The sequence below is a fragment of the Dasypus novemcinctus genome, chromosome 12, assembly GCF_030445035.2.
Source record: "Dasypus novemcinctus isolate mDasNov1 chromosome 12, mDasNov1.1.hap2, whole genome shotgun sequence".
NCBI lineage: Eukaryota > Metazoa > Chordata > Mammalia > Cingulata > Dasypodidae > Dasypus > Dasypus novemcinctus.
Window position 1 is genome coordinate 77,473,493 of NC_080684.1, and position 21,645 is coordinate 77,495,137.

The following is a 21,645-nucleotide window of genomic DNA, read 5'->3' on the forward strand; positions in this document are numbered from 1 at the left end:
GGTACAGGGGATTGAACCCAGGACCTCATACGTGGGAAGCAGGTGTTCAACCACTGAGCTATATCTGTTCCCTAATATGAGTTTTATTCATTTGCTTGTTTCTTTGTTTTTTTTGGAATTATCAGGGATTGAACCTGGGACCTCATACATGGAAAGCAAGTGCTCAACCACTTGAGCTATATCCTCTCCCCTTGGTGTCATTAGCCATATTGTCTTTTAACTCATTAATTTGATTTTGGAAATCTGTTTGAATCTCATTGATTAGTTGTCTCAAATCCTGTGTCTTAGCTGGGCCTTTGATATATTACTTTGCTTGGGCCATGTCTTCCATTTTCTTAGTATGGCTTGTAATTTTTGGCTTATTTATGTCTAGAAATCTGATTATGATGGTGAGTTTACTCTGTTGCTCAATTTCTTTCTCTTTTATAGGGTTTTTGTGGCAGGAGGCTATTATTCCATTCTTTGATTCTCGGGTCAACCTGTTCTAGGTCTTTAGGATTGTCCCTGTTAGTTGCTCAAATCTGGGCCCTGGACCCAATAATGGGCTGCAGACCCACTTTCAGAGGCATTGGGGAAGGACACTATAATGACTGGAAAAGTCTCCCTTACTTTAGTTCTCTCACATGCATTTTCCTTGGCCAGCTAGCAGATGGTGCTCTTCAACAGTCCTCTCCATTCAAAGCCTGGTCAGAGGGTGTCCTCTGCAACTTGGACCAGCTCCTGCCTGGGGCTAAGAGCCTCACAAATTAAACGTTCTCAAAGACAGTTCTCCAGTCTTTGCTATCAGCCCCTTCTCTTTTCCAGGGTAGGAAATACTTCCATCTCTCTCTGCAGCCTGAGCAGTAGAGTCCTGGTCAGTGGAGAGGGTGTTTGAGTAGCTGGGATCTCTGTAGTCCTGTGCTGGCTCCCATGGCAGTGGTGCAGCCCCACCCTGCCTGGAAGGGCTCCTGGGACACAGCAGACCAAACTTGTGGGTCAGAAGCTGAATCAGCCTTAAGCTGGCTCCCTCTGGGGAGATAGATCCCTGTGGCCCTTTTCATCTGTAGCAGCAGGCCTGAGGCCAGAGAATTCCATGCTTTCTTTTCTTAAGGTGTAGGGGATGGGTGCCGGCAGCCCTGTCTGTAGTCTACTCATGGTCTTAATGTTGAGATTCCCTTCCTGTGCCTCTTTCTCTTCTGGGCAGCATCCAGCCTTCTCCTGGTGCCCTACACCCTAGAACTTTTTTTCCCCAGGCCATTTCTGCCTGTCCTCTAGCTATTTTTCTGTGAGAGTAGAGAGTATGGTGTCTTTCTAATCCGTCATCTTCTGGAAGTATTGCTGCAATCTTATATAAAGATTGTTCATAACCAAATCACTGAAATTATGAAAATGCTCTAAAGATGTGTAGTTTGGAGGGGACAAGTCAAGATTATTAGGAGTCTTAAAACCAAGCATGCTGTCTTTTTTAGACATGTATGTCTAGTCTAGACTTTACCTATATTTAATCTTATTTGCTTATTTAATCTTATTACTGCTAATTAGCTTTTGACTGCTAATTAATTTAATCCCATTAGGATTACTAGGCATTTTCACTTGTAAGCGGGCTTTAATTAGATAGAATTGACTGTTGCATTATCTGTCCTAATAAAAATTCAATAGAAAATCTCCAATTACTAGCTAATTTATAGATATAAAAATGTTTACCAGTACACATTGTCTTGTGAATACGTTTTTCAGCATTTTATTTATTTATTCATTTTTAAAATATTTATTTATTTATTTAATTTACCCCCTCCCCTGGTTGTCTGTTCTCTTAGTGTCTGTTTGCTGTGTCTTGTTTCTTTGTCCGCTTCTGTTGTCGTCAGCGGCACAGAAATTGTGGGCGGCACCATTCCTGGGCAGGCTGCACTTTCTTTCGCGCTGGGTGGATCTCCTTACGGGTGCACTCCTTGCGCGTGGGGCTCCCCTACGCAGGGGACACCCCTATGCGGGGGACACCCCTGCGTGGCAGGGCACTCCTTTGCGCGCATCAGCACTGCGCATGGGCCAGCTCCACACGGGTCAAGGAGGCCCGGGGTTTGAACCGCGGACCTCCTATGTGGTAGACGGACGCCCTAACCACTGGGCCAAGTCCGTTTCCTGTTTTTCAGCATTTTAAATAAGCATGTATGTGATGACTAATCGTACAAGTATTTATTTGGTATCTACTTATGTATTTTGTATTATAGTGAGCAATTTGCACGGGTTTGTTTCTGTATGTCAGAAACCTCAGAGATGTTTTCATAAATACCCGTATTTCACAATTAAGTTAAAACAGTCAAAAGAAAGGGACCCATTATAAATTTAATTACTAGGAATATATAGCATCTTTTTAAATAAATTTTATTGTAAGGTATAAAGTCCTTGTTTAAAAAGCAATGCAAACGTATTGAAGTATAGAATGGAAATCTCTGTCCCTATTCTATACTTCTATGCCTGATTCTCCATAGATAAACACAATTAACCTCTACCTGTATAAATAGCTTGACCTCACATTATACTCAGTCTTGTGCTTTTTGAGCTCCAATAAAATAAATGCTTTTCTGAGAGAAAAATTTTGTCAGAGCACCCTGGGCTGACTCCATCTCACCTCTGCCACTTACAAACTAGTTATTCAATCTCATTATCTATTTAAGAAAATAGAAATAATAGGGGAAGAGATGTGGCTCAAGCTGTTGAGTGCCTGCCTCCCACATGGGCGGTCCCAGATTGGGTTCCCAGTCCCTTCTGAAAAAACAAAAACAACAAGCAAAACAATTTAAAAAACCAACTCAGGGAAGCTGATGTGGCTCAGTGGTTGAGCACCAGCTTTATACTTATGCAGACCCGGGTTTAATCCATAGCCCCCAGTAAAAAGAAATAAATAATGGTGTCTAATTTTCATGAGGCATTTTGAGATAAAATATAATCATATAGGTATATGGTATATACTTGTTAATAATATAATGGTAATTATTAATATTTTCTCATAGTTCTCCCTTTAACTCGCTTTTTTTTAAACCTCTTTTCTTAATTAGGCTCTTTTGATATATAATTTACATGCAGAAAAATTCACTAATTTTAAGTATACAAATTCGATGAGTATTGCCAAATGTATATAGTTATATAATCACACAATCATCATACAGAATGCTTCCATCACCCCCAAAAGTTCCCTTATATCCCATTGCAGTCAGTCCCCCCCCATTCACCTCCTAGCCCCTGGCAATCACTGATCTGCTTCCTATTATATCATTTTGCCCTTTCTAGAATTTCATGTAAATGGAATTTTATAGTTTGTAACCTTTTTTTATTTCTCGCCCCTTCCCCCCCACCCCAGTTGTCTGTTCTCTGTGTCTTTTTGCTGCGTCTTGTTTCTTTGTCCGCTTCTGTTGTTGTCAGCGGCATGGGAATCTGTGTCTCTTTTTGTTGCGTCATCTTGTTGTGTCAGCTCTCCGTGTGTACGGCACCATTCCTGGGCAGGCTGCACTTTCTTTTGCGCTGGGCGGCTCTCCTTACGGGAGGCACTCCTTGCGTGTGGGGCTCCCTTACGCGGGGACACCCCTGCGTGGCATGGCACTCCTTGCGGGCATCAGCACTGCGCGTGGGCCAGCTCCACACCGGTCAAGGAGGCCCGGGGTTTGAACCGCGGACCTCCCATGTGGTAGACGGACGCCCTAACCACTGGGCCAAGTCCGTTTCCCTGTAACCTTTTTTATCTGGCTTCTTTCACCTGTTTGAGATTCATCCATGTTGTATATATAAGTACCTTGTTTATTTTTATTGCTGAATAATATTCCATTCTATGGATAGGCATCAGTTTGTTTTATCAGTTCACCAAAGAACATTTTGGGTTTTTCCAGGTTTTGGCTACTGTGAATAAAGCTGCAATAAATGTTGAAGTACAGATTGTGTTCGTGATTTCATTTCTCTTGGGTAATACCCAAGAGTAGGATTACTGAGTCTTATGGTAAGGGCCTATTTATTTAAATTCGTAAGAAACTGTCAAAGCCACTGAATCATTTTACATTCCCACCAGCAGTGTATGGGGGTTCCAGTTTTCCACATCCTTTGTAACAGTCTTTTTAATGTTAGCCATTCTGGTGGGTAAGTAATAGTATCTCATTGTATGTGTGTGTGTTTTAAAACAAGTCAAAATCCAAAGCGTACTGTCAGTAGTAGTTGGTATAATCACATAGTTGTACATTCTTCACTTAAATCATTATTAGAGCTTTTTCTTATTCTAATAATAATAAAAAATTCAAAACAGAACAGAGAAAACCTTATCACCTTTCAATCTCTCTATGCTTCCCCTGCTGTACATAGCGGCTATTCATTCTGTTTCAGTCTTTCTAGTTTATTTGTATTTATATTTAGTAAAAAGTCTTAAATATGAACATTACCCACATTGATATTTCACAAGAGGTTTCATTATGTTTTACAGTCCCATGTTACATGTTTTAGTTTTTCTTATAGTAATATACATGTCCTCAGACTTTCCCTTTTCAACCACTGTCATACCCATATAATAGCACTGCTAATTACAAACACTATAATGTGCTTTCACTTTTTATATTCATTTCTAAAGATTAACAACCTTTTTACCAATTCTGCACCGGTTAACCCTCAGGTATTCATTCTCTAACCTCATTCTTCTATTTTCTGATGTCCCATATTCTAGTTATTAACTCTGTGAGTTTATACAATATATTTAGTTCATAATAGAGCAATCGTATGGTATTTGTCCTTTTGTGTTTGGCTTGCTTCACTCAACATAATTTCCTCCAGATTCATCCATGTTGTCATATGTTTTATAACTTCATTTCTTCTTATTCTGCATAATCCATCATGTGTATATACCACAGTTTGTTTATCCATTCATTGGTTGATGAATACCTGTGTTGTTTCCAGATTTGGCATTTGTGAGTAAGGCACTATGAACATCGATGTGCAGATATCTGTTTGTGTCACTACTCTCAGTTCTTCTGACCTAGTAATCGTATTGCCGGGTCACATGGCAAAATTCTGCTCAACTTCCTCAGGAACTGCCAAACAGTCCATAATGGCTGTACCATTCTACATTCCCACCCATAGTCAATAAATGTTCCTATCTCTCCGTATCTTTTCCAACATTTGTGATTTTCTATCTTTTTAAGAGTAACCATTCAATGGGTATGAGATGAAATCTCATTGTAGTTTTGATTCACATTTCCTGAATTGCTAGCAATGTTGAATGTTTTTTCATGTGTTTTGTCGCATTTGTATTTCTTTGGACAAATGTCTATTCAAGTCATTTTCCCATTTTTTAATTGGGGCATTAGTCTTTATTACTGAGTTATAGCATATCTTTATACATCATGGATATTAAACCCTTATTGGAGATAGTGATTTCCAAGTATTTTCTCCCATTAAGTTGGCTGCCATTTCACCTTTTTGGGAGAAGTCCTTTGGGGTCCAAAAGTGTTTAATTTTGAGGTGGCCGCATTTATCTATTTTTTCTTTTTTTGTTTGTGTTTGAGTGTAAGATCCAAGAAGCCACCACCTACCACAAGATCTTGAAGATGGTTTCCCTACATTTTCTTTTAGTAGTTTTATGGTCCTGGCTTTTATATTTAGTCTTTGGTCCATTTTTAGTTGATTCTTATATATGGAGTGAGATAGGGGTCCTCTTCCATTCTTTTGGTTATGGATATCCAGTTTTCCCAGCACCATTTGTTGACGAGACTGTTTTGTCCCAGTAATGTGGAGTTGGTAGTTTCGTCAAAAACCAGTTGGTCATAGGGGGTGAGGGTTTTATTTCTGGACTCTCAGTTCTGTTACAGTGATCAATGTGTCTGTCTTTATGCCAATACCATGATGTTTTGTTTTTTTTAAACATATACTTCACCCAAAGTGTACAGTCAGTGGTGTTTGGTATAATCACATAGTTGTGCATTCATCACTTCAATCATTATTAGAGCATTTTCATTATTTCAATAATAATAAGAAACTTCTTTACTTCTCAATCTCTGTGTTTCACCTGCTGTACATATCTACTATTTCTGGCTATTCTTGCGCAATTATTTATTAAGCATTTTTATTGAGATATATTCACATATCGTATGATCTTTCCAAAGTGTGTAGTCAGTGGCTATTAGTATAATCATAATGTTGTGCATTCAGCACCACAAAAAATTTTAGAAAAATTTCATTACTCCAAAAGGAAAAACTCCACACCAATTAGCAGTCCTTCCCCACCGCTATATAACCACTAATCTAATTTCATTTTTATAAATTGATTTTATGTAAATGGAATCATATATGTAGTACTTTGTGTCTGGTTTCTTTCACTTAGCATAATGCTTATTTTTGGTCTGATACTAACATCTAATAGTATTAACTATTTGTTCAGTTTCAAAGAAAGATTGTCTTATATATGCAATTTTACCCATATTCATATTTCACATGCAGTTTTACTAGTGCCATGCTAAATATTTTAGCTTTCCTTTTTAGTAATAAGTGTGACTTTAGACTTTTTTAAAAAATACTTTTTAAAAAAATTTGTTTATTTATTTCTCTTCCCTCCCCCCCCACCCCAGTTGTCTGTTCTCTGTGTCTATTTGCTGCATGTTCTTTGTCTGCTTCTGTTGTTGTCAGCGGCACCGGGAATCTATGTTTCTTTTTTTGTTGCGTCATCTCATTGTGTCAGCTCTATATGTGTGCGGCGCCACTCCTGGGCAGGCTGAACTTTCTTTCACACTGGGCGGCTCTCCTTACGGGGTGCACTCCTTGCAAGTGGGGCTCCCCTACGCGGGGACACCCCTGCGTGGCAGGGCACTCCTTGTGTGCATCAGCACTGTGCATGGGCCAGCTCCACACGGGTCAAGGAGGCCTGGGGTTTCAACCGCAGACCTCCCATGTGGTAGGCGGACACCCTAACCACTGGGCCAAGTCCGCTTCCCGACTTTAGACTCTTTAAACTACTTTCATACTTGTGTAATAGTACTGCTAGTTACTAGCACCATGGTGGGTTTTACCTTTTCTATTCATTTCTAAAGATTACTGCATGTCCTTTTTACCAGTTCTGTATAAGTTAACCCTCAGCTTTCTGTTCTCTAGCCTCATTCTATTTTCTGGTGACCCATATTCAAGTTATTAACTCCTTGAGATTACACAATATATTTAGTTCATGGTAGCACATTCATACAGTATCTGTCCTCTTGTGTTTGTGCTTCACTCTACATAATGTCTTCCAGGTTCATCTATGTTGGCATATGCCTTATGATTTCATTTCTTCTTATAGCTGTGTAATATTCCATTGTGTGACTATCCCACTGTTTGCTTATCCATTCATTGATTGATGGACATGTGGGTTATTTCTACCTTATGGTAATCGTGAATAACCCTGCTATGAACATTGGTGCGTAGATGTCTGTTTGTATCACTGCTCTCAGTTCACTGAGAATCACATGGCAAATCTATATTCAGCCTCCTTAGGAACTGACAAATAGTCCTCCACAGTGGCTGTACCATTCTACATTTCTACCAGCAGTCAATAAGTGTTCCTATCTTTCCACATCCTCTTTTTTTTTTAAGATTTATTTTTATTTATTTCTCTCCCATCCCCCCTGTTGTCTGCTCTTGGTGTCCATTCACTGTGTGTTCTTCTGCGTCCACTTGCATTATCCGGCAGCACTGGGAAATTGCGTCTCTTTTTTTGTTGCGTCATCTTGCTGCGTCAGCTCTCTGTGTATGCAGCACCACTCCTGGGTGGGCTGCGCTTTTTTCATGCAGGGTGGCTCTCCTTGTGGGGTGCACTCCTTGCACATGGGGCACCCCTACATGGGGGACACCCCTGTGTGGCATGGCACTCCTTGTGTGTGGTAGAACTGCACGTGGGCCAGCTTACTACATGGGTCAGGAGGCCCTGGCGATCGAATCCTGGACCCTCCATATGGTAGACGGATGCTCTATCAATTGAGCTATGTCCGCTTCCCCACATCCTCTTGAACACTTGTAGTTTTCTGGTTTTTTAATGTGGCTATTTTAATAGGTATGAAATTATATCTCATTGTAGTTTGATTTGTATTTCCCTAATTGCTTTTGATGTTGAACATTTTTCATGTGTTTTATCACCATTTGTATTACTTCTTTGGACAAATGTCTATTCAGTCAAGCCAGAGGGATGGTGTTTGAAGGGTTGAATCTCTTTAGTCATGTGCTGGCTCTCAGGGCATGGCTCCACCTAGCCTGGAAGGGTGTGTGGGACACAGCCCACCAAATTTGTTGGCCAAAAGCTGTATTAGCCTTAGGCTGTGTCCTTCTTTCTCCCCTTTCCTGGGGAAGTGGACCCTTGTGGCCCCCTCTCTCTGTAGCTGCTGACCAGAAGCCCAAGGCTCAGGGGATGGCCACTAGCAGATGCAGCTGCAGCTTTTAGTCACAGTTTTCGTGTCAAGACTCTTTTCTTTTGCTCCTCTCTCTTCTGGGTGGTGTCCAGCCTTCCCCAGGTTCCTAAACCCTAGAAATTCTTTTCCAGGCCATTTCTGCATGTCATCTAGCTATTTTTCTGGGAGAGAAGTGAGTCCTGTGTCTCTTTACTCTGCCATTTTCCTGAAAGTCCTGGTCTGGATTTTTGTATTTTTAAAACTTCATTGAATTATATTACTCATACATGAACATACATAAACAATTAGGGTATAGGAAGAGTTTTGAACTTACAAAACAAACATATATAACATCATACAGGGCTCTTATACCTCACCCTACCACCAATACCTTGCATTGTTGTTAAACATTTTTAACTAATGGTTAAGGAGCATCCTCAAAATATTATTACTAACCAAAGTATTTTTCCCCAACCCACCCCATTATTTTTATATCATTTATATATGAATATACATAAACAATAAGTGTATAGTAAAAGTTGTGAACTTACAAAGCAGACATGCATGATGTTATATAGGGGACCCATATGTCAATACTCCACCAACACCTTGCATTGCCATGAGACATTTATTAGAAATTATGAAAGAATTTTGTCAAAATCTTACTACTAATTAAGTTCTTATCTTACATTTGGTGTGTTTTTCCCCCAGACCACCCTATTATTACTTTTTAAATATATTTTTATGACAAATTGTAAACTTATAAACAATCATGTGCATATGAAAAATTTACAAACTACACTTCTCCATGAACACACCACATTGTGGTGGAACATTTGTTACAGATTATGAGATAATATCATCTGATTATTACCATGTCCATAGTGTACATTTGACACATATTTTCCATACTCTGCTGTTATCAACACAGTACATCTTTGGCATAGATGCAAGGGTATTATATTATTACTGTTAATCACAGTCCATAGGTCACTCCAGTTGTATTTTTTTCCTGTGCTTCCTCATATTCCCACTACCCTGCAGTAGTGATATACATCTGCTCTAGCTCACAAAGGACACTCTTGCATCTGTACCATCAGCCACAGTAACTGTCCTTTTCAGTCCTTAAATTATTCTCTAGCATTCTGTCAATTGGCGTTTGCATCCCTAGACTGCCATTTTCAGCCATATCCCTGTTTATAAAACAGCTGTTACCCTCTATAATGTGTTACCATCAGCTCTGTACATTTCCACACTTTAACTTCTACATACATTAGACATCAGTAGTCCATCTCATTTCTTCTCTTATCTCCTTTACGAATCCATCACCTACCACCAGGTCTTGAAGCTAGTTTCCTACATTTTCTTCTAGAGGCTTTATGGTTCTTGCTTTTATATTTAGGTTTTTTATACATTTTGAGTTAACTTTTGTATAAGGTGTAAGAAAGGGCCCTCTTTCCTTCTTTTGGCTATGGATATCCAGTTCTCTCAGCACCATTTGTTGAATGGAGTGTCCTGCCCGAGCTGTGTGGGTTTGACAGGCTAGTCAAAAATCATTTGACCATACATATGAGGGTCTGTTTCTGAACCATCAGTTTGGTTCTGTTGTCTATATGTCTGTCTTTATGCCTGTACTATGCTGTTTTTACCACTGTAGCTAGGTAATATGATTTAGAGTTCGGAAATGAGAGTCCTCCAACTTTGCTTTACCTTTCTAAGATGTTTCCAGCTATTCAGGATGCCCTACCCTTCCAAATAAATTTGATAATATTGTGTTTTCCATTTATTTAAAAAATGCTGGTGGAATTTTTATCAGAATTGCATTGAATCTGTGTATCAATTTGAGTAGAATTGACATCTTAATGATACCTAGTCTTCCAATCCATGAGCATGGAATGTTCTTCCAATTATTTAGGCCTTTTTTGATTTATTTTTTAGCACTGAATACAAGTGCTTTACATTGTTGCTTAAGTTTATTCCTGAATATTTGGGTCTTATCTGTCATATTTTTAACACTCTTTTGATACTTTTAGTTACTTTTACTAATATAATCTTCATTTCTAGACTCTCTTCCAGGCCTCTGTCTCCTATCTTTTCAGGCTCTAGCACACCCCTTAGTATTTCCTGCAGAGCTTGTCTCTTGGTTACAAATACTCTGTTTCTGTTAATCTGTGAATATTCTAAACTTACTCTCATTTGAAAGGCAGTCCTGCTGGATATAAGATTCTTGGCTGGAAATTTTTCTCTTGCAGTATCTTAAATATATCATACACTGTCTTCTTGCCTCCATTGTTTCTGGTGAGAAATCAGCACTACTCTTACTGGGTATCCCTTATATGTTATGCATTGCTTTTCTCTTGCTGCTCTCAGAATTCTCTTTTTGTCTTTGGCATTTGACATTCTGAGTAGTAGGTGTCTTGGAGTTGGTCTGTTCAGACTTTTTCGGATGGGAGTACGTTTTGCTTCTTGGACATGGATATCTGTGTCCTTTAATAGGGTTGGGAAATTTTCTGCCATTATTTCTTCAAATATTCCTTCTGCCCATTTTCCCTTATCTTTTCCTTCTGGGACAGCATGACACGTATGTTTGCATGTCTCTTGCTGTCATTTAGTTCCCTGAGAACTTGTTCAATTTTTTCCATTCTTTTCTTTATGTTCTTTTGTATGTTCACTTTCAGAGGCCATTTCTTCAAACTCACCAATCCTTTCTTCTGCCTTCTCAAACCTATTACATGATTCCCAAGTTTTTAAAATTTCATTTATTGTACTTTTCATTCCCATAAGATCTGCTGTTTTTCTGTGTATGCTTTCCAATTCTTCTTTGTGCTCATCCAATGTCTTCTTAATATCCTTAATCTCTTTAGCCATCTCATTGAATTTATTAAGGAGATTTGTTTGCATAGCCAAGATTAGTTGTCTCAACTCTTTTATGGCATCTGGAAGCTTATCTTGTTCCTTTAACTGGGCCGTGTCTTCCTGTTTCTTGATGTGGATTGTAATTTTTTGCTGGTGTCTTGGCATCTGGTTTATTAGATTATTTATTCAGGGTATAGTGTTTCTCTTTAGTTTAGGGCTTCCTGCCCTTTCTTCCTGGCTGGTTGTATTGTAGGAGCCAAGGATGTAGTTGGTGCTTTAAGCTGTGGAGGCTTAAGCTACTTTTCATTGCCCCAGGGACTGATGAAGGTTCTCCCAACTTTCTCCTTTGCTGGGGTAGGGACAGAGCCACTGCTTCGTGGCTCTGATGACGCTTCTGGCCTCTTTCTCCCCTGCCTGCAGCAGGTATGGAGCTGCAGTTGTGGGCAGCAGTTTATGCAGTGTGGCTCCAAGATGACCGCAGTTGCTCTGGTAGATTTACAATTATTCAGACTATGCCAGCCAGATGTACCTGCAGTTACTTGGATAGGGCGTTGCAGGGCTCATCAGCTTCCTCCCTGCCAGAGGTAAGGCTGAATCTTAGGCTAGGGCTGTAGGCCATTCTGGTTGAAAGTGGTCTCTGCTGACACTGATTTTCAGTCAGCCCAGCTTCCCCTCATGCTGGGGGTGGAGTAAAAAACCTGTCCAGGCCGACTTGGACAGGTTCAAATTTTAGCTGTTCTTAGGGTTATACTTTAGCTAGCCGAATTTACTGATCAGTAGCTGAAATGGTGGCCAACCATCTCTTCCTCTCCTGTTTTTGGAAAATGCAGCTTTCACTTCCAGCCACAAAATAGCTCTTGGGGCCACTTGTACTGCCAAAGTAGGACGATCACAGGCCTCCCCTGCATGGCCAGTAGTTTCCCGGAGAGGCTGGTGCAGGTCCCTCCAGCTTCCTCTCTGCCAGAGGAGGGGCCAGGGCTTATGCTAAAACTGCATTCTGATCTAGATGGAAAGAAGCCGATCCCCACCAGCACTATGATTTTCAGTCCACCCCACTTCCCCTTGTGCCAGGTGTGGAGTTAAGGTGGCAGCTACTAGCCTCTTTCTGACTTGGAAAGGCTCAAACTTCAGCTGTTCCTAGGATTATACTTTAGCCTGCCAAATTTACTAATCAGTAACTGAAGGTGGTGCCCAACCATCTCTTCCTCCCCCGTTTTTGGGAAATGAAACTTCCAATTCCAACCGCAGAATAGCTCCTGAGTTGGCTTGTGCCACCAGTGGAGGATGGGCACTGGCCTCCAGGACATGGAGTCCTCTACTTACGAATCTTTTCTGCAGATGAGCAGTCTTCTCCTTCCATTCTCTCAAGGATGTTGCAGGATGCTTTTCTGGTCTCCTTGAACCCCTACACAGATGGCTGAGATAGCTCTGGGTGATTATTAACTGCCCTGTAGCAGGAGCTGACTCTAGAGCTATTTGCTCTGCTGCCATCTTGTTGGTTGTCTCATCTGTTTTTTAAAAGGCAGATTGATTGTTTCATTAAGGTGTAAAACTTCTTTGTATATTCCGGATCCAAGTTTTTTATGATTAATGGTTTGCAAATATTTTATATTTTCTCCAGGGCCGTGGCTTGCCTTTTCATTGCCTTAACAGTATCTTTTTTTTTTTTTTTTGGAGGTGCCGGGAAGCAGACACTTACCCACTGAGCTATATTGCTCCCCAATGAGAGTTGTTGCTTTTTTCATTTATTTTGTTTTTAAGAGGTAGTGGGGATCAAACCTGGGACCTCATACATAGGAAGCAGACACTCAATCATTTGAGCTATATCTGTTCCTCTTTAACAGTATCTTTTGATGAAGAAATATTTTTAAAATTTTGATGAAGTCTTATTTATACATTTTTTTCTTTTATAGTTTGAACTTTTTGGGTCCTATTTTAAAAATCTTTCCTAACCCAAGGCAAAAAGGAATATTAACCCTAAATTGACCGTAGGCCTAGATGTTAAAGCTAAAATCACAAAACTTCTAGAAGAAAACTTAGGAGAAAATCTTATTGATCTTTGGTCAATTCTAAAGTATGAGGCATAGATTGAGGTTCATTTTTTAAATGCATATGCATATCCAGTTTTTACAATATCATTGGTTGAAAATATTAGCCTTTTCCCACTGAATTGATTTAGCATCTTTGTTGAAAATCAGTTGACCATATATGCGAATCCAGGACTCACTATTTTGTTCCATTAATATTATGTCTGTCTTTACAGTACCACATTCTTTTTGGCTACTGTAGCTGTAAGTAAGTTGTGAAATCAGGTAGACTAAGTCTTCCAACTTTGTTCTTATTTTTCAAAGTTGTCTTGGCAATCCTAGGTTTTTTACATTTCTGTATAAATTTAAAAATCAGCCATAAAGCCTGCTGAAATTCTGAGAGGGATTCATTTAGTCTGTAGATCAATTTCAGGAGAATTGCTGTCTTAACAATATTAAATCTTCCTATTCGTGAAAATGATAAATATCTCCATTTAGGTTTGTAAAAATTTCTCTTGGCAGGTTTTGTGGTTTGTAATGTATGGGTATTGTATATTTTTTGTTAAATTTATCCCAAATATTTCATATATTTTAAGCTATTGTAAATGGTATTTTTTTTTAAACATTTTAAATTTATAAGCAAAGTTTTAGTTTTACAGAAGTGTCATGCAGAAAATACAGGCTTCCCATATACTCCCCTATTATTAACATCTTGCATTAGTATTTGTGATACTTGATGAAAGAGTATTATTATAATTGTTCTATTAACTTTTGGATTTTTTATTTCAATTTTCACTGGCTTATTGTCCATAATATAGAAATACAGTTGACTTTTGTATATTGACTTTGTATGCTGTGATGTTGACAACTTCACTGACTAATTCTAGTAACATTTTTACATATCCTTTAGGATTTTCTACAAAGATTTTCTTCCTCTTTGGATGTAATTTGTTCTTTTTCTAGTTCTTAAGGTTCATTTTTTTGAAAACTGTCTTTTTTCATAAGAGTTCAGGTTTTTATTGAGCATGTTACAAAAAGGGTTTAGTCAAAGAGACTAAAACCCATGTTGTCAGACTCCTCAGATTCCTTTTTTTTTTTTTTGAGATACTGAGGCTGGGGATTGAACTCAGACCTCATGTGTGGGAAGCCGGCGCTCAACCACTGAGCCACATTGGCTCCTCTGAGTTGGTTTTCTCGTTTGTTTGCTTGTTTTGTATTTAGGAGGCCCCAGGAGCTGATTCTGGGACCTCCTGTGTGGGAAGCAGGTCCTCAACTGCTTGAGCCACATTGGCTTCCCCAGATTCTCTTTCCTTTGTTTCCACTTTCTTCTCAGCTGGGGTAGCAGTGGTAGAGGCGGCAGGACCTCCTGTTGATGCAGCTCCTGCTACTCCACATTGCAGATGAGGCTTCTGATGTTGATGTTGGCCAGGGCCTTAGCAAACAAGTCACACCAGAAAGGTTCCCACCATTTACACCACCTGCTTTAATGAGGGCTTTGATCTTATCTACCCTGATGGGTGACTTCATCGTTGTGGAGTATGTGGGCGAAATAGATTCAGGTTGGCTCAGAGATAGAGGCCATGATGCATGCAAGTGCTGGACAGGCAAGTTGCTGGTGCAGTGAATATAAGCATTTCATTTTATAAATTTCCCTCTCAGCACCGCTTTAAATGCATATCACAGATTTTGATATGTTTTGTTTTCATTTTCATTCAGTTCAAAACATTTTCTAACTTCCCTTGGGATTTCTTCTTGGACTCATTGGTTATTTAGCAGTGTGTTGTTTAATTTTCAACTATTTTGAAATTTTCTAGATAACCTGTTATTGACTTCTGGTTTAATTATGTTATGACTAGAAAACCTGCTTTTTTATGATTTCAGTCCTTTTAAATTGATTGATACTTGTTTTATAGCCCAGCTTATAGACTACTTTTTAAAGAATGTATGTATATTCTGTCATTGTTTGGCAGACTTCTGAAAATATCAAGTAGATCCGGTTGGTTAATATCCATCAAGTTTTCTGTGTTCTAATTTTATGTCTAAATTGGTTATTATGAGGGGAATGTCAAAATTCCCAGCTGTCTAGATTTCACTGTTTCTCCTGTAGTTCCACCTATTTTGTTTTCACATATTTTGAAGCTCTGTTCTTAGGTGTTTATACATTTATTATTGTTATGTCCTTTTGATGAATTGACTTTTCGTTTGTATGAAATGTTTTCTTTAGCTGCTAATGTTTTTTATTTTGAAATATATTTTGTCTGGTGTTAAGATAGCCTATCCAGCCCTCTTTTGATTAGTGTTTGCATGATTTATCTTTTTTCCATTCTTTTACTTTTAACCTGTAGTCTTTATATTTAAAGTGGGTTTCTAGTAGGCAGCATTTATTTAGTTAATTGGGTCTTGCTTTTTTACCCTGACTGAAACTGCCCCCACTCATTTCATTGTTAAGCTATTTTATTTCATTTTATTTTTTGTTAAGCTATTTTAAATGCTTTTTCCTTCAATTTTAGTACTTTCATTCTTTTTCTGTCATTTGCTCTTAGTTTGCTTCATTCATGTAACTTCATTTAATTATAGGCACTTTGAATAGCTACTACTGGTGTTAGCACAACTATATATAACTATAGTTTTATTAGATTGTTGTTTTTTTTTTAAGATTTATTTATTTCTTTCCCCTTACCCCCCACCCCGGTTGTCTGTACTCTGTGTCTGTTTGCTGCATCTTCTTTGCCTGCTTCTGTTGTTGTCAGCAGCACGGGAATCTGTGTTTCTTTTTGTTGCGTCATCTTGTTGTGTCAGCTCTCTGTGTGTGCGGCACCATTCCTGGGCAGGCTGCACTTTCTTTTGCGCTGGGCGGCTCTCCTTATGGGGCACACTCCTTGTGCGGGGGGCTCCCCTACGCGGGGGACACCCCTGTGTGTCACGGCACTCCTTGTGCGCATCAGCACTGCGCATAGACCAGCTCCACATGGGTCAAGGAGGCCCACGGTTTGAACCGCAAACCTCCCATGTGGTAGACGGACGCCCTAACCACTGGGCCAAGTCTGCTGCCCTAAATTATGTTAATGTCATATACTGTTAGGTAATTTTTGGTTACATCTTCTTTAGGTCATTCTCTCAGTCAGGAATGCACCTTCTGTTTTGTAGTATTCTTAACATAGTGTATGGGTGCTGAGTCATTGATGAAATGTCTCAACTTCATATCTTAATAGCTTCTTGAAGATCTTCACTTCCTTCTTTTAAGTGGTGCTTTATTTTTGGTTGTCTTTAGGATGGTAAATTTAGGTTGGTAAATTTCCCAGTGATTCTTAGAAGTTTGATTCCCAGAGTTCAGCTATCAGGTTATGTGGGTTTATCTAGTTAACATTTTATCTAGGTAGGTCACAAGTGTTCCTAATGATCAGATTTTTATCAAGGTCAGTAAAGGCATTTTGGTCCAAGGGTGTTTCCCCACCTCGTTAAGTCCTGAACCTACCTGCATCAAATTACTGGCCTCACCTAAGGTGTATGGACTGGGAGTGTAGGCAGTATGACTATACAGAATTGATTTTGAAATAGTCCAGCGGCTAATAAACATTGATGATTAGATTATCTCAGTCTGAAAATCTAAAGTTAAAAATGTTACTACTAAATTTGTGAATTGGATTTTGCCCTTCCCTCTTCCTGGAAATCCTCTTTGCTTTAGAATGGCAATTCAAAGAATCTTTGTGTTGAACTATTTGCGATCTTAGTGTGGGAGAGGGGTGATGAAATTCTGGACATGGGTTTGGGATTAGTCTGAATTTTAGTTCCCTATCCTTTGCCCTGGCCTGAATGACAGTTTTAATATTCAGTATTACAAAGGTTCTTCAAAATAGCATGTATAACCATGAGTCTTTTGCTATTTCCTGTTTGATGATATCACCAGTGATGACAACACATTAAAATATTTTAACCATTATCTTTACTTGAGGTCATGGGGTTTCAACCATATTCTTGAAAGGTGCCCTTTGTACAAATATACTTGTTTTGTACTCCTTACAGGAATTTGCATTCCGTAACCTCTCTGTACATAGTAGTTGACACAATTCCAAGTTAATGTTGCCCTACATACCTGCCACTGATGTGCCTCTTGTTGACCTTAGTGTTGCTGTTACTCAAGAAGCAGGGCATGTTTGAAAGCCAGGGCCCTCAGCTGCTGGCATCTGCGTACAAGCTCTTCTTCATTTCTTCAGTCTACTCAGTAGGCATGAAAAATATCAGAATTGATGGAGCACTCCTTCCAATATAATTCTTTGCAGAACTTCTTTCCAGAATACATTAGAGTTCCTGATGGTTGTTTCTGAGTTTTCTGTTACTTTTCTCTGTTTATTCGACTTAATAACAGTCATCCAAATTAGCAGATTGAAATAATTTTTAGGATCTGAGAGATTTTCCAAAATGCTTAATTAACAAAGTAATTTTCACAGTGGGGAAATGGCTTGTTTTAAAGAAATACCTATCTAAGATATGTACAAAAGTATAAAAATATTAGATTTTGTTGATTTTTTAAAACAGTAGTTCTGTTAGCAAACCTAATAGTAGAAATTTAAGATTTCTATCAAGAAGTTTTTATTAAAATAATTTCATCTGAAATATTTTCTTCTTTTCTAAGGTATCACAGACGTCGCAGAAACATGAATCCTCCGAAAGACAGATGATTTTCAAGTTCTTAGGATTCAAAGAGAAATGTTATTGTTTGCCTCATTTGCCATTTGGAAACTGTAATCTGGTATATTTACTAATATGTAGTAAAATAATAATAAAATAACTCCATATATTACTTGTATTTCTTTATATATATTAGGTAATTTCGTATTTGATTTTCTTATTTAGAGAAACCTATTTCATCTTTTATTTCTTCTGAGATACTAAAGTCTGTAGTTTATTTATGTATCTTTATTGTATTGTAAGGCTCTTTATATAGATTGCCAGGTGCAGTGAGGATGAGTGACTCCAGAGATATATGAAGGAAAAGTTTATTGGTACTCACAGTTCCTAAAGCAGAGAGGAGTGGCATGCCTCACAGGGTTACTTGGTGAAACATATAGGAGTCTAGGCTCAACCAAGCAGGCAGGGAGCAAAAGGGTATAGTGGACTAGGGCCTGTGCCTATAGTATTATGTAGGTAAAGTTGTAACAGTTGGCCAAATAAGAGTGGGAATTGGAAATTTGTACTTGACTTTCTTTGGGATACCAGCCCAGATAGGAGTGGGGAGGAAAGGGAGAAGTTGTTTATCTTGTATAAGCAAGCATCAGGGTGGTTCCTGAGTGACCTAATGATAGGGTCTTATAAGACACTGAGGCACCATGAGAGTGCAAAAAGCCATTATTTTATTTTAATTCACTCTAAGTATGAATTCAAGTATTTTTACATTATCAGCCAAACGTTATTAGTAATATAAATATGGTTAATAAAAAACATGTGCATGGTTCTCTTTCTTCTGAAAGAGATTTTTTTCTCGAATTTGAAAATAAATGTATGAGGACTACCCAGAAAGTAGATGTTAAACAGTCTTTCATTTCCATTGACTTCTAGGAAATAGTTAAATAAATTATTAAATTTTTATCAGTTTCTATCTTTTACATTCATTATTCTCAAACCTTTGAAGAGGGAAGCAGCATCCCCATTTTACAGATAAGGTTATGTGACTTAGACTCTAATTAATAAGTAGAAGAGCAAGAATTCACACTGTCAGGCTTTAATACACTTTTTTCAGTGTATTACAATGACAGAGAAGTTGTTTTCTTTCACTGAAGAATGTTTTTCAGAGATTTTTCTGGAAGGAATTTAGTATATTTATTTTTGTGTGTGTGGTATTAAAATTGTTTTTAAAGATTATAGTATATTAAGTGATTCATTTTTAGGATTTTATTTTTCTGGCTGTTAAAAAATTATCCTAGTTTCAGAACACATGCAAACAACTGCAACTCTATTTAAAATGTTAATATCACTAAATAAGCCAGACACGAAAGGACAGATACCATATGATACCACCAATAATGAAAGAATAAGCAAATTCATAGAGTCAGAAACAAGAATACAGGTTTCCAGACGCTGGAATAGGGGCAGGATATGGGGAGTTAATGCATGATTGGTACTGAATTTCTGTTTGGGTGATGGAAAAGTTTTGGTAGCAAATGATAATGATGGTATGACAAAATTGTGAATATAATTAATACTACTGAATTACATATTTGATATGGTTAAAGGGAAATTTTAGGTTGCATATTTATTACTAGAATAAAAATTAAAAAACAACTATAGTACTGTACAACATTAACAGTGAACCCTTATGTAAACTATATATTTAATAGTACAATTATAATATTGTTTCATCAGTTATAACAAAGGTACTACATTAATGCAAAGTGTTAATGGGGCAGTGGTATATGAGAACTCTATTCATGATTTTTCTGTATACCTACAACTTCTGTCATAAATATTTTTAAAAATTTTACTAAACTAGTGTTACTAGAATATTAATAGAATATTCTGTTGATAGTTAACCATCAGTTTATATATGATCCATGATAGGCTTTCTTCTGTGATTTCTTTTTAGGTATGAGAAATCTTAATAAGGTAGAAAAGGTACTTTATTCAAATTTGGATTATAAAATATTTGTGATATTTGTGAAATTGACATGAATCATTTCTCATTCAAAGTCTAATGTTTAACCTAGTTCTTTTAGTAGAAGAACTTTTAAAGATTCAAGTGCCCAATAAAATGTGCACAGTTTTGAATAGGAAAAATAGTAAAGGAAGTAATTAAAAACAGCCATTCTTTATTACTTGAAGGAAATGTTTTAAAATGGTTTACTTTTTTCATTAATAAGTTGATTTTTTTGAAAGATCATATTAAAAACAAGTTTATAAAAATCAGAAATAGATTGCAAGCCATGTTGATGGCATAGCCTTGAAAAATGGTTAGTTTTTTTTTTTTTCAGGTTGATTTATATCCAGAAGTTTTCAAAGATTCAGATATTTCTTATTGTAAATGTTAGGAAAGTAAAATACCAAAACAAAGGGGAGTGGATATAGCTCAAGCCTGCTTCACAAGTACAAGGTCCTGGGTTCAGTCCCCCGTACCTCCTAAAAAACAAAACAAAATAAGGTACCATATTTTCTTTTTTTCTAAGTATAAATATCTACTGGATAAAGAATCTTCAGGGAAGAGGACTTGGCTCAACGGATAGAGCGTCCGCCTACCACATGGGAGGTCCGTAGTTCAAACCCAGGACCTCCTTGACCTGTGTGGAGCTGACCCATGCGCAGTGCTGATGCGTGCAAGGAGTGCTGTGTCCCGCAGGGGTGTCCCCCGCATAGGGGAGCCACACGTGCAAGGAGTGCGCCCCATAAGGAGAGCCGTCCAGCGCGAAAGAAAGTCCAGCCTGCCTGGGAGAGGTGCCGCACACATGGAGAGCTGATGCAACAAGAGAGACACAGATTTCCAGGCCACTGACAAAAATAGAAGTGGACACAGAAGAACACACAGCCAGTGGACACAGAGCAGACAACTGAGGGGGAAGAGAAATTTTTAAAAATTAAAAAAAGAAAAATAATCTTCAACTTTGAAATGCCCACACCCCACATTCCTGTTAGTGCTTTGGGGAATTAACTTTAATTGTATTGCATATCTCTAATTCCTAGACTTTTGATTTTTGTGGGTTGCTAAATTTTTAACTTTGTAAAGTACATATTCCATCACCAGCATTTCCTCCTTACCAACCCTTCCTTCCCACCCCACCCCTAGCATGGGTGGGAGCTCTTATCCACCATCACCAACATTTTATGAAAGTAAGAAAAAGAAAAAAAGGTTTGGGTAAGCAGACATGGTTCAAGCAGTTGAGCTCCTGCCTACCACGTGGGAGATCCTGGGTTCAGTTCCCAGTGACTCCTAAGGAGGAAGAGCAAGACATCTTGCTGCAACAAGATGATGCAACAAAGAGACACAAGGAAGAAAACACAATGAGACACAACAAAGCAGGGAGCGGAGGTGGCTTAAGCGATTAGGCACCTCCCTCCCACATGGGAGATCCCGGGTTCGTTATGGAGCCTCCAAAAAGAAGATGAGCACACAAAACAGACACAGCAAGTGCAAACAATGGTGGGGGGTGGTAATGCAGAATTTTAAAAATTACTTAAGGTGAGAGTTCTTTAAATTGAATAAATTTAGCTTCACGAAAAGCTCGTTATGTAGTCTTTTCCTTATATTTGCATTGGTGAGAATTCAGTATTTGGGAATTCTGGATTAACATCTCTAGAACATAGTTAATAAAAAGCATTGTTGGTGAAACCACCAGAGGGCACTCTCATATAGGATTCAATTTAAATATCCCCCACCCAAAAGTATTGACTTTTTTTTTAAGATTTATTTTACTTAT

The 21,645-nt window shown here is 38.3% G+C and overlaps 1 protein-coding gene across 4 annotated transcripts in view; it reads left to right on the top strand.

Moving 5' to 3' along the window:
* MRPL42 (mitochondrial ribosomal protein L42) overlaps positions 1–18,044 on the top strand; it is a 42,365-nt gene extending 24,321 nt beyond the window's left edge. For all 4 annotated transcript variants that reach the window (XM_004446740.5, XM_004446742.5, XM_004446741.5 and 1 more), the window contains exon 6: positions 17,877–18,044. In XM_004446740.5, the coding sequence (XP_004446797.1) occupies positions 17,877–17,922 (46 nt within the window). In that variant the 3' untranslated portion in view covers positions 17,923–18,044. The remainder of the gene's footprint in view (positions 1–17,876) is intronic.
* Positions 18,045–21,645: the final 3,601 nt, after the last annotated feature.